An 18,600-nucleotide genomic window follows, 5' to 3' on the forward strand; every position below is an offset into this window, starting at 1 on the left:
GATTGACTCTTGTGTTTCAGAGCTGTGTTTCCTGTTCAGTGACTTTTCAAAATTAACTATGGGTTGACTTTTCAGGTATCTCCCTGAAGTAATGACTGATGGCTTGATAAATCAGATCAATAATCCAGAGGTGGATGTAGACATCACAAGGCCGGACACATTTGTAAGGCAGCAAATAATGGCACTACGAACTGCTACAAACAAACTAAAGAATGCTCTTAATGGAAATGATGTTAATTTTCAAGATACAAGTAAGTCACTGGCTTAACTATGACAGACAGTAGAACTATTTATCTGTCTGTCCTTGTCAAGGGCTTTACACAGAAGTATGTATCTGTATCTATAGTATCTATAGGGTGTCTTGTATTTGTTTTTCTATTAGTAAGAAAAGCAGTAATATCAGCAGATTTAAAGAAAAATCCTTGTGCACTTAAAAAAAAAGTTAAAAATGGCTTCTAAATAAAACTGGTAATGTCAGATGCTAATATTTGCATAGTATTAGAACTTGGTAGTTTATGCAGATGAAATTGAGATATAAATCATCATACAGTAACTGTAGCAGAAGGTATAGGCCTACCTTTGTCTATTGCTGTCCTTTCTCTTTGTAGTCATTCTTTTCTCTTGCTCTCCCTCTAAGGCCTCTTTTACACACACGCGGACCATTCATTTGATTAGTTCAGTGATGTTTTTTTTAAAAACAGATGAAGTTTACATCAGTTTGTCATCCACATTTCATCCGTTTATCATCCATTTTTATATCAGTCTTTTACATCTGCCAGCTAGAGTTCTTAACCACTTAAGTCCTGGAGCCTTTTTTTCATGCAAAAATGGACCGTTCATCCGTTTACATCCATTTTTCATCCGATCAGTTTTTTAATGGAAGAAAAATAGGATTTTGATTCGTTCCAAAAAGCGGATGTTGCTGGAAGCAGATGTAAATGGATGATCATCCATTTACAACCATTTTCCATTGAGATGCATTGATGTCTGTTTTTAATCGGTCAACAGATGTATGAAAAACAATCTCTCTTTCTTATTTCGTGACTAATCAACTACTCATCACAACTTCTTTTGTTCCCTTATCTCTGTAGGGGTTTTTAACTGTCTATTCTGCCCAGTTGAAAATATTCAAATTTAGTTCATTACCATAGGAGTCTATCTGAAATATTCATCAGTTATCTGTAGGGGACCATGGAATATTTACCTGACAGTTTTCAGACAGTAACTAGTTTTTTTGATAACAGTTAGATGTTTTATACACTGTACATACATGCGGTAACAAGTTAGGTAAAAAAATATACCACTTTTTTTTTATTTTATTTTTTTGGGGGGAGGGAAGGGGAAATGGGGATAATAATTGTACATTGTATAAATATAATGTGGATATTGCAATGTGAGTTTTATTGCTTGTATCTTGTATACATAATAAAAGAGAGAATAAATAAAAAAATATATATAACTTTTAAAACTAACCATTTTTCTGATTTTCCAAAATCTAATTGGCCAAAACTGCTGAGACAAGAGGTTTACTTTAAAATAGAACTCCAGGCATATATTAAAAAACACAATTTATTCCAAAGATGTAATCATAAAAAATAAATGTACTTATATATACTGTAACTACCATAGCTCTCACAATACCCAATGAACAGTACGAATTACATTTGGAGAGGAAGGGGCAACCTTGTGAACCTGAAAGCTGAACTCCAGACATATAGCTAAATAATATCTGGATATCTGGAGTCCAGGGTTCCCCATACATAGAACTGTATATTGAATATGTTTTCAGGAGCCCGGAGTTCCCGCTTATAAATATGTTCTCAACTACTTCAGTATTAGGCAATATTGCGAAATGTGATGTGTGAAATGTGCTGCCAAGTGATGTCTGGACTAGTTTGGCTGTACTTTGGCCCTTTTCTAGGAAAGAGCTAACATAACAAAAACTCCCGTTTGGATGACCCCTTGTGTGTCACTATAAGAGTCATGAAGTATGGCAATATAATCTAGAGGTCAGGATGACCATATGTAATGTAGAAATAATTAGATAAGGATGACTTGTGTTTTGGTATCATGCCATGCATAGACAACCATTCTGCAATATCTGTATAAAAGCTGAAGTTATATATGTGATGGGACAACAGAAAAGTGTGGTTGAAGGAAAGAGTAGCAATCTCAAACAGGTTGATCAGATCACTATTCCAAATACCACCATAAGTGAAGCCGCACTGAGGATAGATTTCACAGGCTGAAGCTGAACAATAATACATGTGTGAAAAGCATTAACATTGCTGACATATTTTTTTCTCCGTTTTATTGTGATGTAAAATAACATGCAATACAATTGCATCTTTATTTTGAAGGTGAAGAGACCAGCGGCTCGGGAAGTGGCAGTGGTTGTACTGATGACATTTGTCCTACAGAGACTGACTACATTACAACAGAAGCTCCACCATTTGAACCAGACAGAAGGGAATTTGAATATTCTACAGCATCTGTTCACAGGCAATCACATCTCACACTGTTCTCACCATTTATCCTAATCTTGGTGAGACAATGGAGATAATTTAGACATTTTCAGGAATAAAAACTGTTTTAGTTATGAAAATAGTCAATTTTCTTTTTTTAATACACTACTGGACAATGGACCATTTCCCTCAAATATTGACAATTTTTTACGTACATCTTATTACTCTTCATTTCTCTACTACAATGGAAACAAAGCCCGAACAGAAAACACCTGCATTTTACTTAAATGTATGTTTAAACCATGTGATCAGAAAGCCTTCTTTTAGAGCATAATAGCTAAAACAAGTCTAAAAATACTAAATTGTGCTAAACTTTCTAACCTTAATGTGGACCTGTTATGCACATACTGTATGCAGTATTTTGTAGTATGTACAAGACAATGCAGCACAGTTTAAACTGTCATGTCACCTGATTTATGTTAAACTGATTTGCAATTGATGACTACCAGCTGGTATCTGCCTCCTGGTAGAAAAACAAATATACAGTATTTTACTTTGCTTCTTGCTTGTATTGTTGAAACCTAACATTACATACCATGTGTGAAGTGAGTCTGCAGAAGTAACAATCTGGCCTTTTGCATTTTCATCTTTAAAGCAGTATTAAACCCAAAAGCAAACGTTTATTAAATTATAGCTTACTAATTCTTAGATGCGGTGGCTGCATTCGTTTTCTTTTTTAAGCTTTCTCTCTTCTATTTTCATCGGGTGATGCAGTCTGTTTTTCAAAAGAACAAACTGCCCTGCAAATATATCAGTTACAGGGATAACACAAACTATTTACCACTGGCAGAGGGGCTTACAGTGATCAAATTTTATTTATTTATGTAAAACCAAAACTGTTGCTATACAGTAACTGCTTATAAAGTGTGAGCTGGAGTTTGACTTTAGTTTGTTAGTGTATTTAAATCTGGTAGTATATCTGACACTTCCCTACGCCCTGACTGACAATGCTGCTGTCAAAATGTGTCCCCTAATTCATCCAGAGTGGGGCAGTGTAATACAGGAGGTGTGTTACTGGCCAGATCACCAGGTGAAAACAGAGGTGAAAAAGCCTAAAAAAACGAATGCAGCCATCACATCTATCATGATTGGTAAGCTGCATTATAATACATTTTTGGTTTTGGGTTAAATACCGCTTTAATTGTGTTCAGCAACAGAACTCATGAACAGGTTGTGTTTGTTTACAATAAATCATTTGGAGACATGTGCCCGGGGCATTAAGGTAATCACCAAAGTGCAATATTTACAACCTGTATTTTATTTTGTATTTGTGTTGTGTGGTCGTCTATGAATAATGGTGGGGAATTCTACCAGCAGATTTAAGAGATTGGAGGAAGGGTCAAGGGCAACACTAAGGGCTCTGCATTGCTAAAGTAGAATTCTGTGGTGATTCTTGGATTATGAATTGCTTCCTATTTAAAAAGAACAAATATAACTGCTGCTAATGTTTTACCTGCTGATTTTGGCTCTTTGCTCTTTGGTGATAAGGTAGAAGGACAATGGTTGCATCTCATCACGCTATAAATTGGAGGAAAATACCTTAACAACTCTTAAAATTATTTTGCACCTTATGTCCTCACCAAGACTCTTTTGGCTGTGATATTCAGTATTCTTAAAGGAAACCTATACTTAGAAAAGTCATAGTCTGCTATTGCTGAGCTCTCCTTTTACAATTCTAGCTTTTTGCCTGTTATAGTGATAATATTGGTTCAAAGGTTTCAGTACTTTCAGAGCTACTGACTTGGAAAAATCATTTAAAACTAATTCTGACTTTCCCTGACCTCACTAGTTGCATGCTTGTTCTAGATCAGTGCTCCAGAAAGTACTTCGGTCAAAGACAGTTAGGCATCTAGTATTTCCAGAAGAAGGTTTCTGATGGCTTTATCCATATTTTTCTCAGTAAACGATTAATTTAACCACTAGAGTATTTGCAAACATTGCCTACTAATCGTAAAATGGGGACCCTATTTTAAGACAACTAGAAAGCCATATCCAGAGACAATATTATAAGGACATTTCATAGTTGAAAGCGTTAGCTGACATTTATACTTCCCTACTGACCTTTCATCTTGCTATTCTCACTGGCCAATAGGAAGGCACGGGATACAGCAGGAAAGGGGCTAGTTCTTGACGTCATTAGTAAGAGTTGGAATGTACATTATAGACCATCCCAGTTTTGGTGCTTCTGTGTCACTCCTAAGATATTTGAAGGTATATACAGGTACATTGAGGTGCCTGCATTTTATTCATGTCGCCACTTTAGTAAGTATCAGTAACTGTCAGCTACATTTTACAGGTTCAATAAAAGAAAACTAAACAGAGACATACAATAAACAAGTCTTATTCTTTATTTAAACATTTTAGAGAATAAAGACCCCCAATTCCACTACAAAGAACGACACAATTTCCAAGATTACAACTTAAATATTACAGGTTGGTATTTTTTTTCCACATCGTTATTTAACAAGAAAGTGTTCGACACACCATATCCAAACATGTGCTACACTACATCGCTTGGTATTAAACTAAAAGAGTACCCCCAAAGATCTATGCCATTGCTAGATATTCTGTTGACAACAGATTACCAGGATATATATATAACCGATAATTAACAATTAAAGTGCACCAGGGATGAGCTATATATTTAGAATCTTTTTTACAACAATAATGATCATTTCAGAACCATTTTTCTATCTGACATAAAAAAATGAAGACTCATCCAGTCTACTACTTTTCCTATAGATCCAGTGTCACATTACATGACTCCACAATCAATGATAAATGTCTCAAAATGATTAAAAAAAAATCTAGTTGATTTATTTTATGATTAAAGCAGAAACAATAATCCAGTTTATATTGCTTATCTTTAAATATGTGCTTAGAAAGTTCTGACTACATTGTTGCAATCTCCATTGCATCATTTGAATGTTCAGAAAAGATGCGGTCTTAAATAATCTGTCAAGCTTTCATATAAGTGTGACTTTTACCTAGAGATCAAATATATTGCAAATTGATCACTGAATGACACGACTCATGTGTCCATTACTGTATTGCTTTTACTTAAAAGTCATTTCTATCAATGAATCGCTTTGGGACTTGAGCACACCCATAAGCTATGTATAGTTACACAGTCTATGAGGTTAAAAAAAATACACAAGTCTACCCAGATTTTTTAAAATTACATTTGTAATACATTTTGCATTGTTTGAGATGAATAGGCCTAGTTGGGGCTTCTTTAGACTGTGCCACAAAACTGTCTTGTAATAAGTTTAGACATTTTCACCCTTTTCCTCTTTAGCTCTCTAAGCTCCCACTGTCTTTCTGGTGTTACACATGGCACAGGCAATATTCCAGAGAATATGACCTTGGGGGTCCTTACCTGTTAACTTGCAGTCTAGTTCTCTAAATAAAGTCTAATGCCCCGTACACACGGTCGGACTTTGTTCGGACATTCCGACAACAAAATCCTAGGATTTTTTCCGACGGATGTTGGCTCAAACTTGTCTTGCATACACACGGTCACACAAAGTTGTCGGAAAATCCGATCGTTCTAAACGCGGTGACGTAAAACACGTACGTCGGGACTATAAACGGGGCAGTGGCCAATAGCTTTCATCTCTTTATTTATTCTGAGCATGCGTGGCACTTTGTCCATCGGATTTGTGTACACACGATCGGAATTTCCGACAACGGATTTTGTTGTCGGAAAATTTTATATCCTGCTCTCAAACTTTGTGTGTCAGAAAATCCGATGGAAAATGTGTGATGGAGCCTACACACGGTCAGAATTTCCGACAAGGTCCTATCACACATTTTCCATCGGAAAATCCTACCGTGTGTACGGGGCATTAGAGATCCCAACATGGACCAAGACAGCTAGGTCATTCTCAACCCCCTCCCTTAAAGCGTAACTCCACTTTTGTTGAGAAAAAAACATTCCCCTCTGGGTGATCTATGTACATTGCAAGGATTATAACAGCCTTTGTTGCAGATTCCTACCTTTTGTTATTCTGAAGAAATCCATGTGTGTTTGTCTGTACCTCTGTGCCAAGTGGGTCTAATGGGAGTGGTTTCATATTTATCAGTCAGCTGGGGCAGATGAAGGGCACTAATAAGGAAATCTGCATCCCTTTAGACTGGTTCCTTTTGGAAGTATCTCACCAAAAGTGACATTTTTGTTCCAAGGGATGCCTGAAATCTGACCTGTATCTTAGGCAGACTCTGGGAAAATTGGTGGGCCAATCATACAAGCAGGAAATTATGTTTCTGGGGAGTGGTCAGTACACATTCTGTGTACAGAACAACTCCATGTAGCCATATTGCATTGCATTTATAAAAATTACAGAGCTGCAGATTGAAAAGGAAAGGTAATATTTAATAACATTCAATTACAATATGACTTGTATGGCAATTGTGCACGCTATATTATTTTTTTTCATTATTTGCTTTTTTTTTCCCCACGAAAGTGGAGTTACCCTTTAAATTATCTACCCAGTCTACAACATGCTAAACCCTGATATCAGGGAGACTGCAAACCATTTATTTGAAGCTATCCATTTGACAAATTATGCTATCACTCCTCCTGATTTTAGTATTCTCCAACTCTATGGGCACCCTACATTATACTCACCATTCCAACTAGATGGGCTACTCTATCAGATGTGAGGGGTACCAGTCACATCTAGGGCTGGCATCTCAGAGTTTGCTACCCCTACCCTCACATCCTTTTTCAACTAACCAAATTTTGTTTCTCAAACACAGGACAGGCCTTCCTTTTCTGTGCGCCAAAGATAAAGCCTGCCCGATCATCCTGACTAAAGCTAGCCATACATTTTACATTTTTCTTGTTCAATTTCCTTTATACCTTCAACTATGTAGTGCAAGGGCCTGCCTGATTGCATACAAATTGAAAATGTTTAGGTTTGTCCTCATGTTATATGGTTTTGGTAAATCTAAATGGAAATTGTACAAAAAAATGGTATAATGTATGGCCAGCCTAATCTATCCACCCTTCACATCAATCCCATTAATTGCTTCCTCATTGAATAGAAAACTCCTCTGAAGGTCGTCAAAACTCCTCAGTGTTGTAGAATTTCTAATGTGGGCTTCCAGAAGGGCAACCTGCTCACACCTGGCACAGTGGTATTTATCCTAAAGATATTGCTCCATTTGTATATACATGAGATACACTGTGCCCCGAACAACAACTTTAACTTTTGTAGCACTCATTATCCTAGTTACAACATTTATGTGTATTGCTTATAAGAAGTTTAAATGTTACTTCCAGGTTGAGGACTCCATTTTTTTTTTAAGTCCTGTGTTTTTAACTCTATTTTTTCCAGTGCACTTGTTCACAACCCCACTCTGAGCAAGCTCAAATGTGAGTTAGGGCTCATTCAGATGGGCGATGAGCCCCAACCTCCATGCAGACCTGCATTTTGTTGTGTCTACATCCACCTTGGAGCTGTGTGCAAGCAGCTCATAGAAGTGGATACATATACAGCGGTTGCATAGACCAGTGTTTCTCAACTCCAGTCCTCAAGGCGCCCCAACAGGTCATGTTTTAAGGTTTTCCATTATTTTGCACAGGTGATTTGATCAGTTTCACTGCCTTAGTATTTACCACAGCCATTTCATCTGAGGGAAATCCTGAAAACATGACCTGTTGGGGTGCCTTGAGGACTGGAGTTGAGAAACACTGGCATAGACAGTCGAGTGTTCAAATTTGACATGCAGGCAGGAGCAGGTGCATGGATCTGAATGCAGAAACTGTACATATCCCTGAGTGTACACATGTGTAGGACTGATGGATGGCTCTGAATGCAGGTATTTCTGTCTATTCCTCCATAACAGGTGAGTGCCATTAGTGATACACAACTTATATATCCCTTTAGGTAAAAAAGAGTAATCTCCATACGAATGCATATACTTATAGTTCCAGTAGTGCTAAATAAATCAATAGCATATCATTCTTCTCCACAACTGCATTTTTCTCTGCAAATTGTAAAATAGAGGTAAAAGTGTTGGTGTTACTTCTGGTCAGTAATGGGTTTTGCCTCAAAATGAAGCTTTGTCAAGATGCTTAGACCCCTTTCACACTGGGGCGGTTTGTAGGCGCTATTGCGCTAAAAATAGCGCCTGCAAACCGACCCAAAACAGCCGCTGCTGTATCTCCAGTGTGAAAGCCTGGGGGCTTTCACACTGAAGCGGTGCGCTAGCAGGACAGGGAAAAAAGTCCTGCTAGCAGCATCTTCGGAGCAGTGAAGGAGCGGTGTATACACCACTCCTGCCCATTGAAATCAATGGGGCAGCACGGCTATACTGCCAGCAAAGTGCCTCTGCAGAGGCACTTTGAGGTGGTTTTTAACCCTTTCTCGGCTGCTAGCGGGGAGTAAAACCACCCCGCTAGTGGCCGACGCACCTCCCGCTCCAGTGTGAAAGGGGCCCTACTGTGCTGTTTATTAAATAAGCTCAACTGGATGAGAAGGTGAGTGACCTACAAGAGTGACTAAACAAAATTACAATTATTTAAGCAGGTAAGACAATTCACATGTATAAATGTGTTTATTTAGCTGTTTAGTTTCAATTCTACTTTAACTTCATGGCAATTCAAAAAGCAAAACAAGTGTGGGAATTTATATGAGGCAGGCTCAAAAACAATGTAAGAATAGAAATATTATTATTATACATAAATGTCGAAGAGCGTTTATATGTGACAAAAAATTGTTTAATACATGTACAGACATAACATCCAAGTAGACATGATATAAAACTTGATTCTCATAACATGGAAAAAGATTTATACAGATTTCATAAGTATAATATGGTAATGGTGTACAATAAAATTCATAAGAGTGTTGTAAAAATTGATGGAAATGTGAGGGATTGTATCCTCAATAGCTTGACGCGTTTCGTCGGTAAACCGACTCATCAGGAGCGAATATATTGTCTGTAAATAATAACAGATGTTTTAAATTTAAAAGCCCATGGTGTGAGAAATACTATACATAATGGATTTATATAGAAAAAAGAGGATCAAGTCCACAAAAACTTACACCCCATGGAATGCCGAGCTCGAATTATCCTGCCTGTGCATAAGTCGCCACATCAAGCCTCCCCCGGGAGCTGAGGTGCAAACAGTCCGCCCAGAGCATCAGGCCCACAATGAACAGCCCGCAGCCAGTAGACAAATAGAGTAAATGGAGTATTATGCCAGTATCGGCAAGTAGAATCTATAAGATTAATAGAAGGTATTTTTATGATAAATGATCACGCTTGCGTGACATTGGTGCTTGTCCACCCTACTTGACCGGCCGGCTTGGGCGTCCCCATTTACAGCTGACTAGATTACCGGTTCGCACTGCCTGCCTCATTTCATGTATATACTTGATTTCCGTTATTTAGAGGTACCTTCATACATTCTGGTCTCTTCATATCTTTCATATCTTTCTATCTTCATCATTATTTCACTTCATATTCATATTGACTTTGCATGATCATCACTTAACACGATTCTCATATGGTCAATTGTTTTACCCTTCACTTCCCTTGGTCTATATATATATATATATATATATATATATATATATATATATATATATATATATATATTTCACCCTTATTGTTTTACTCTCATGCAATCTTTTTTGCACATTTTTCAGTCGGTTGTTCTATCTGCTATATCTTTGCACCATCACGTCACTCTCGCTCACTCTCCTTTCTTCATGTACTTCATTCATTTGGTGCTTGGCAGTGCTACCGGGTTTATCATAAAAATACCTTCTATTTATCTTATAGATTCTACTTGCTGATACTGCCATAATACTCTATTTACTCTATTTGTCTACTGGCTGGGGGCTGTTCATTGTGGGCCTGATGCTCTGGCCGGACTGTTTGCACCTCAGCTCCCGGGGGAGGCTTGATGTGGCAACTTATGCACAGTAGGATAATTCGAGCTCGGCATTCCATGGGGTGTAAGTTTTTGTGGACTTGATCCTCTTTTTTTCTATATAAATCCATTATGTATAGTATTTCTCACACCATGGGCTTTTAAATTTAAAACATCTGTTATTATTTACAGACAATATATTCGCTCCCGATGAGTTGGTTTACCGATGAAACGTGTTGAGCTTTTGAGGATACAATCCCTCACATTTCCATAGATTTTTACAACACTCTTATTAATTTTATTGTACATCATTACTGTATTATTCTTATGAAATCTGTATAAATCTTTTTTCCATGTTATTAGAATCAAGTTTTATATCATTTCTACTCGGATGTTATGTCTGTACATGTATTGAACAATTATTTGTCACATATAAACGCTCTTCGACATTTATGTATAAAAATAATACAATTTCTACTCTTACATTGTTTTTGAGCCTGCCTCATTTAAAGTCCCACACTCGTTTTGCTTTTTTAATTTAGATTTAGGGATGGAGACGCACTACCCCCTCTTCCTTGTGCGTTTCATTTAAAGTCTCAGTATATGGAGATATACATTCCCCCCTTCTTGTAACTTCATGGCAAAGAGTAATCAATTGTTTACAAATAGGAAAATGGATATATTATATTATATTATATTATATTATATTATATTATACATGATCAAACCCAGCAAGAAAGCCGTTAATAATAGGAGGGCCCTAAAACGAAATTCTGAAACTCTTGGTGATCAGGTTGAGTATATCTTTATTACTGTATGTTTCAGAAGTGTAATTTCCATGTTTTGGACATTTTTTTTGTTTGATTGCTCTACTTATGTACCGTTATACCTTAAGAAGCTGCTTGGTAATTTTGAATTCTCTGTTCCAAAGCCTTGACTCCAAGAACAACCTCAGCCCCTCTGACACACCTGGTTGAAAAAAAATCACTGCAAGCACATATAGAGACTCGAGTATAAATACCTTTTACCTGGCTGTGGGTTGCTACCAGAAAAATAGACACACACCCGTTTAATGATAAATGCACTTCATCTACTGATACGAGTTTAGAAAGAAAGGCAGACAGAGTTATACCTATGCCAAGATCAGGCTCTATACTGCTAAAACTGAAATCAGTAACTAGAATTAGTAAATCAGCAATAAACAATGTAGATAAACGTTGCATAATCGTTATATGCAGTATGAGTGATATTGATACTAGAATGCACTCTGAGGGATTGGCTGGGGTATAGTGCAGTGTCTCCTAAGGGGTACCTCTTTAACTAAGCAACAGGGCAAAAATTCTCTGGATAACAACTGTTAGAGGCAGTCTTTAGTCCTGACTCTTCAGCTGGCTAAACATTGGGGCTTAGTAACCGTTGGTGTGCTTTAAGGCAGTCAACAAGGCCTGCAGGCAGTACTACAGCTATAAGGTAGCTGGTTAGGTAGTTCCTAATGGCTCTGTCTCTAGTGGGGGAAGCAAGTAAACTCTGAAAGGCCCTCTCACCAGACCCAGCGACAAAGCAGTTGTGGTCCCTCTGGTTAGGTGTCTCCTCACTCTGGGTTGCCTGTGGTGACTCGGGTAGACAGAGCAGCTAGGTCTGTATTCTGGCAATGGCTCCGGCCCTCCATACTTAGATCATCATTCTGTACTAGCTGGCTTCCCTACATGCAGCAGTTTACATTGGTGCCCTCTCTCAGGCATGGCACCCCGCAGTGCAGTCTTCTCACTCTCACTGGCTCCACTACACTCAGTTGCTTGTGTAGAATTTGCTGGGGCAAACATCTCTTTCTCTCCTCTGCAGAAAAGCAAGGTGAGGGCTGTAGTTTACCCCCTGTTGGTTTCCATGCACAGGGCCCCTTTGGAGACTATAACTCCCATAAGTCCATGTGACTGCATAGCAAGTCTCTGCCACCAGGATGGGGGTGTTTCACATAGTCTGTTCACACAACAGAAGAGATGGTGAGAGCGATTGAAGCAGCAGGCAGGATCTCACGGCAGGGCACCTGGCTACACTTATTTATCATTTTTATACTGCTCAGTGGTAGAAGATACAGATTCATTTTTGTAAAGAAGTGTAGGTTGTTCCTCTATTCCTCACTCTGAATTGCACTTCCTTGGCTTCTTTGTTTCCCATGCACATACAGTATTGCTGTTTTACTAGCTACAGGTCTGTAAGTTCTCTTAAGACATGAAAATGAGGCAGTCAAGTGAGACTAAGCCAGTTGACATTGTGGGCTGCTGATAAAATACAAATAGGTCCCTAATGTGTAAAGCTGTTATATCTCATTACAGCTACTATTAGTTATTAATATTAACAACATATACATTACAAATTAGATGTTCTAACATGTTGTTATTGTTTAAATACACTATAGTTTAAGCTATAATAAGGTAATTAGCTATATCTGCAGTAAAGTGGCAAAGATTTATGTAGGAAACTGCCACCATCACTGAATAGCAGACCTCTTCAGGTACCATTGTGTCAGTCTAGATTTCTGTCTAGTGTGTCACTCGAGCCCAATAACCCAAGGCTCTCTGATCTACAAATAGTGATAGTTACTATAATAATAGTGAATAAAAATGATATACACCTAGGCAGCACTGTGTAACTATAGGATGTGAAATTGTTATCGGAGAAAAAGAGTTCTGTGAAAGAGTCATAACATCCAATACAAAAATATACAAAAGATCCATAAATGAATAAAGACAAAAACTCATATGTGAAAAAAACAAATTTGTAAAAGCACAGTGAAAGTTCAAAAATATTATATAGAAAGTTCCAATACTGAAAGTCCAATATACAATGTCGTCTTGTATGTGAAAATGTTCATGGAAGTGCTCAATCAGTGCTCTGTGACCTTTTCTCAGACCTCTTCTAATATCACCACATATACATGCCACCCCTTTTACAAATGGGGGAACCCGCAGTTATTGTGTGAGTGGCCTGTTGTGCCTTACTGGTATGCCTTTATGTGAGTAGCTTTTTAATTTAATAAAATTATTTTTTTATAACAGAATATTAACAGCAGTCCAGGGGAGATCTGCCAGGAGGATTAACAGTTGTTTTTATGGCATCCCAGTCTTAGTCCATAGGGTTCAATATTGAGTTTGTCCACTCTTTGCAGCTATAACAGCTTCAACTCTTCTGGGAAGAATGTATAGGAGTGTGTCTATGGGAATGTTCCTCCACGCCAAATTTGCTCAGTCATGTCTTTATGGACCTTGCTTTGTGCACTGGTCCAAACCATTTGGTGGAGGGAGGATTATGGTGTGAGGTTGTTTTACAGGGGTTGGGCTTGGCCCCTTAGTTCCAGTGAAGGGAACGCTTAAGGCGTCAGCATAACAAGATATTTTGGACAATTATATGCTCCCAACTTTGTGGGAACAGTTTGGGAATGGCCCCTTCCTGTTCCAATATGACTGTGCACCAGTGCACAAACAAGGTCCAATATTGGAACTTTCTATATATGATTTATGAACTTTCACAGTTTTTTTATATATTTGTTTTTTTTCACAGATGAATTTTTGGCTTTATTATATTTTTTATATATATGTTTTTGTATTAGATGTTATGAGTCTTTCACAGATCTTTTTATTCAAATGACAATTTCACATCATATAGTTACACAGTCCTAGATGTTTAATCATTTTTTTTCACTTTTATTATAGTTCTAAGTGTGTTAATGCTGTAGCAATGAGATTGAAAGGTGTGTACTGTACATTTTTTTTATCTCCAGCAGCGTGGAGTAGGGGAGGTTTGATTAATGATCAGTTACTGTGGCTGCTGGTTCTGACCTGCCCCTCTTACCTTCCAGCACATAGGGCCAATAGTAAGGGGCATAAGGCAGCAGAACAGACCACAGACAATAGTCAAGTTTTGCATCTTGTAATGTCCTGGTTTTCAGGGCTCCACACAAGAAATACAGAGGGGCAGTTTGTCACAGGTGAATAAATATATATGTACAATATACTGTATATATATATACTGTATCTCACAAAAGTGAGTACACCCCTCACATTTTTGTAAATAATTTATTATATCTTTTCATGTGACAACACTGAAGAAATTACACTTTGCTACAATGTAAAGTAGTGAGTGTACAGCTTCTATAACAGTGTAAATTTGCCGTACCCTCAAAATAACTCAACACACAGCCATTAATGTCTAAACCGCTGGCAAGAAAAGTGAGCACACCCCTAAGTGAAAATGTCCAAATTGGGCCCAATTAGCCATTTTACCTCCCCGATGTCATGTGACTTGTTAGTGTTACAAGGTATTAGGTGTAAATGGAGAGCAGGTGTGTTAAATTTGGTGTTATCGCTCTCTCATACTGGTCACTGGAAGTTCAACATGGCACCGCATGGCAAAGAACTCTCTGAGGATCTAAAAAAAGAATTGTTGTTCTACATAAAGATGGCCTAGGCTATAAGAAGATTGCCAAGACCCTGAAACTGAGCTGCAGCACGGTGGCCAAGACCATACAGTGGTTTAACAGGACAGGTTCCACTCAGAACAGGCTACGCCATGGTCGACCAAAGAAGTTGCGTGCATGTGCTCAGTGTCATATCCAGAGGTTGTCTTTGGGAAATAGACGTGTGAGTGCTGCCAGCATTGCTGCAGAGGTTGAAGGGGTGGGGGGGGTCAGTCTGTCAGTGCTCAGACCATACGCCGCACATTGCATCAAATTGGTCTGCATGGCTCTCATCCCAGAAGGAAGTCTCTTCTAAAGATAATGCACAAGAAAGCCCTACAAACAGTTTGCTGAAGACAAGCCGACTAAGGACATGGATTTCTGAAACCATGTCTTGTGGTCTGATGATACCAAGATAAACTTATTTGGTTCAGATGGTGTCAAGCGTGTGTGGTGGCAACCAGGTGAGTAGTACATGGATAAGTGTGTCTTGTCTACACTCAAGCATGGTGGTGGGAGTGTCATGGTCTGGGGCTGCATAAGTGCTGCCGGAACTGGGGAGCTACAGTTCATTGAGGGAACCATGAATGCCAACATGTACTGTGACATACTGAAGCAGAACATGATCCCCTCCCTTTGGAGACTAGGACGTAGGGCAGTATTCCAACATGATGACGACCCCAAACACACCTCCATGATGACCACTGCCTTACTAAAGAAGCTGAGGGTAAAGGTGATGGACTGGCCAAGCATGTCTCCAGACCTAATCCCTATTGAGCATCTGTGGGGCATCCTCAAACAGAAGGTGGAGGAGCGCAAGGTCTCTAACATCCACCAACTCCGTGATGCCGTCATACAGGAGTAGAAGAGGACTCCAGTGGCAACCTGTGAAGCTCTGTTGAACTCCGTGCCCAAGAGGGTTAAGGCAGTGCTGGAAAATAATGGTGGCCACACAAAATATTGACACTTTGGGCCCAATTTGGACTTTTTCATTTAGGGGTGTACTCACTTTTGTTGCCAGCGGTTTAGACATTAATGGCTGTGTGTTGAGTTATTTTGAGGGGACAGCAAGTTGACACTGTTATACAAGCTGTACACTCACTACTTTACATTGTAGCAAAGTGTCATTTCTTCAGTGTTGTCACATGAAATGATATCATAAAATATTTACAAAAATGTGAGGGGTGTACTCACTTCTGTGAGATACTGTATATATATATATATATATATATATATATATATATGCAGTATACGCACACAAAAAACATATTGAATTCAGAGGGAGTAGAACATTTTCTTGAGTCCACTAAAACTGGCCATAATAAAGCATTTTGTACTTAACAGTGTCTAAAACTCTTTAAGCTTTGCCTTCTATACTCTGGTGAATATATTACAGACCCAACATGAAAATCTTTCACAGTGAATTACGTTTTGAATTAATTCCATTGCAAATGTTCCTTCTTGAAATATTGGTCTCTTGTGGCCAAACCTATGAGAACTTTCCACACATTCAAGCCTGTCCTTTTTAAATAAAATACTTTAAAAGTGCAAATATAAAAATGAAAATAAAGTGTAAATATTCAACCATAGAATAGACTAGACATGGTTTCATCTTACAAAAGTCAGATTTTTTTTTTTTACAGAGTTCAAACTGCTTTTGAAGAAATTGATTCTTCACAAAGTACAAATGATAATACCTAATTACAGCTGTCTTATATGTGACGATAGAATTATTGTCCCCTGTGTCATTGAATAAAATTCCATTTTTAGTCTAAGATAGAAAATGCTGCAATCAACACTTCACACTTCATGGTAATTAAACCTGAAGAGTGGTAAAGTTGATGAACATCAAGAAAAATGCATATTGGCAGTAATACTTATTTACAAAAGGTGTCAGCAATGGGGAATACTTCCACCTTCTGCTCCTTTCTATAGCATACAGAAAACAAACATTTCCCTTTTTTTTTAGTTTTTTTTTTTTTTTAAAGTGTCCCTAAACCTTTTTCTGATATAGTGGTAAAATCAATTGATATATCGGTATCTCATGATTTAAAACTGGCATACTTTCTAGGTTGAATATGAGTCACATTAGTTTATTTTACTTCAACAGCTTCACAGACCGGGACACTTTATAGTAATAAAGAATAAAAAATATTTTAGCCAGTTCCAACATAACCAATGGGTTTCAACATGCAACCTACAGGATGCAGCTGTTCTCTAGTGCTCACACTTTATTGACAGAGGAAGCTGCAGTCATCAGCAACTAACAACTAATTAATAACTAGGTGGGAGTCCTTAATGGAGGCACAGCCAGGCTCCAGCACTGCATTTTCCAGTTAAGATAGGAGCTTACAAGATAATGCCTGCAAACAACAAATTTTTTTATTTTATTTTAGAACATATATGTTGTTGCCATTTAATGCTGCAAACATACTAGAACTTGGTTCTTCTAGGTTATAAAACAGTTTGATGTTTGCCAGCAGACATTACACAGCGCATCATATTGTCAATGGCCCAGTTTGTAGAATGCCATTAAAAACCAGCCAATGCTAACCTACTATACTTAGTTTTGGGATAAATAAAATTGTAACCACTTCAGCTCTCGTACCTATATACCCCTTAAAGCGGAGTTCCACCCAAAAGTGGAACTTCCATTAGTACTCATTGTACTCCTCCCCCCCTCTGGTGCCACATATGGCACCTTTCAGTGGGGAGGGGGAACAGGATACCTGTCCTCACTTCTGGGAGCCTCAACCGTGGATATTTGCATCACAGCACGGGCTCCCCTCCCCTCCCCCCTACTTCCCGGGCCGCCGGGCCAGTAGGAGAGAGGAGCAGAGCCTCGCTCATGCGCATTAGCGTTTCTGGCGTGAAGCTGTAAGGCTACAGTGCCAGGTTCCCTTACTCACAATGGAGGCGGCATGCACCCGACAGCTGATGGAAACATCAGCTGCAGTGCCGACATCGCTGGACTCCAGGACAGGTAAGTGTCCGATTATTAAAAGTCAGCAGCTGCAGTATGTGTAGCTGCTAGCTTTTAATTTTTGCAGTGGTGGGTGGACCTCCACTTTAAGGACCATAGCAATTTTTACATTTCCACTATGGATGGGCCTGCTTATTTCATGATAACGTTATCATTACTTAAAACCATTTCAAGACCGCCCACAGTATATATACGTCATTACTTTGACATTAAATACCGTTGTTATGGTAGCAGCTAGCTGCTACGACCCCAGTATTTTTTTCTTCTGCATCTGATAAAATTGGTCCCGACGGCAGATTCGCCACAGGATCACTTTTAGAGGTGGGCAGGAGAGTTGCCTCCCGTCGATCACTTTTAGAGGTGGGCAGGAGAGTTGCCTCCCGTCGCTTCTAGTCGTCTCCAGGCTTACCGGACCTGTTGGTTAGCCTGGAGCCGATCTGATCTGTCGGGTGCCTGGGCAGGAAGCCGAGTGAGGGCAAGATAGCCCCCACTGGGCTCTATGCCTCTGGAGGATCGTAGCGACATCCAACGTCACTTCCGCCTTTGGGCCTTATAGGGATGATATAAGGAGATTTTTAAGTACCATAGTTTGTCGCTATTACACAAGCGTGTGCAATTTTAAAGCATGACATGTTAGTTATCTATTTACTCGGCGTAACATCCTCCTTCACATTATACAAATAATTGGGATAACTTTACTGTTTTGTTTTTATTTAATTTCAAAAAGTGTCTTTTTTCCAATAAAATTGTG

At 38.6% G+C, this 18,600-nt stretch overlaps 1 protein-coding gene and 1 long non-coding RNA gene across 2 annotated transcripts in view; one reads left to right on the top strand and one right to left on the bottom strand.

The window, feature by feature from the left end:
* GPC6 (glypican 6) overlaps window positions 1-5,510 on the top strand; it is a 1,118,958-nt gene extending 1,113,448 nt beyond the window's left edge. Inside the window, exons 9-10 of the mRNA XM_073614370.1 lie at window positions 76-251; window positions 2,361-5,510. Of these exons, the coding sequence (XP_073470471.1) occupies window positions 76-251; window positions 2,361-2,563 (379 nt within the window). The 3' untranslated portion in view covers window positions 2,564-5,510. The remainder of the gene's footprint in view (window positions 1-75; window positions 252-2,360) is intronic.
* LOC141127669 (uncharacterized) overlaps window positions 1-18,600 on the bottom strand; it is a 212,925-nt gene that overhangs the window by 162,570 nt on the left and 31,755 nt on the right. The gene's annotated exons all lie outside the window — the stretch shown is intronic.

The sequence above is a fragment of the Aquarana catesbeiana genome, linkage group LG02, assembly GCF_042186555.1.
Source record: "Aquarana catesbeiana isolate 2022-GZ linkage group LG02, ASM4218655v1, whole genome shotgun sequence".
Lineage (NCBI taxonomy): Eukaryota > Metazoa > Chordata > Amphibia > Anura > Ranidae > Aquarana > Aquarana catesbeiana.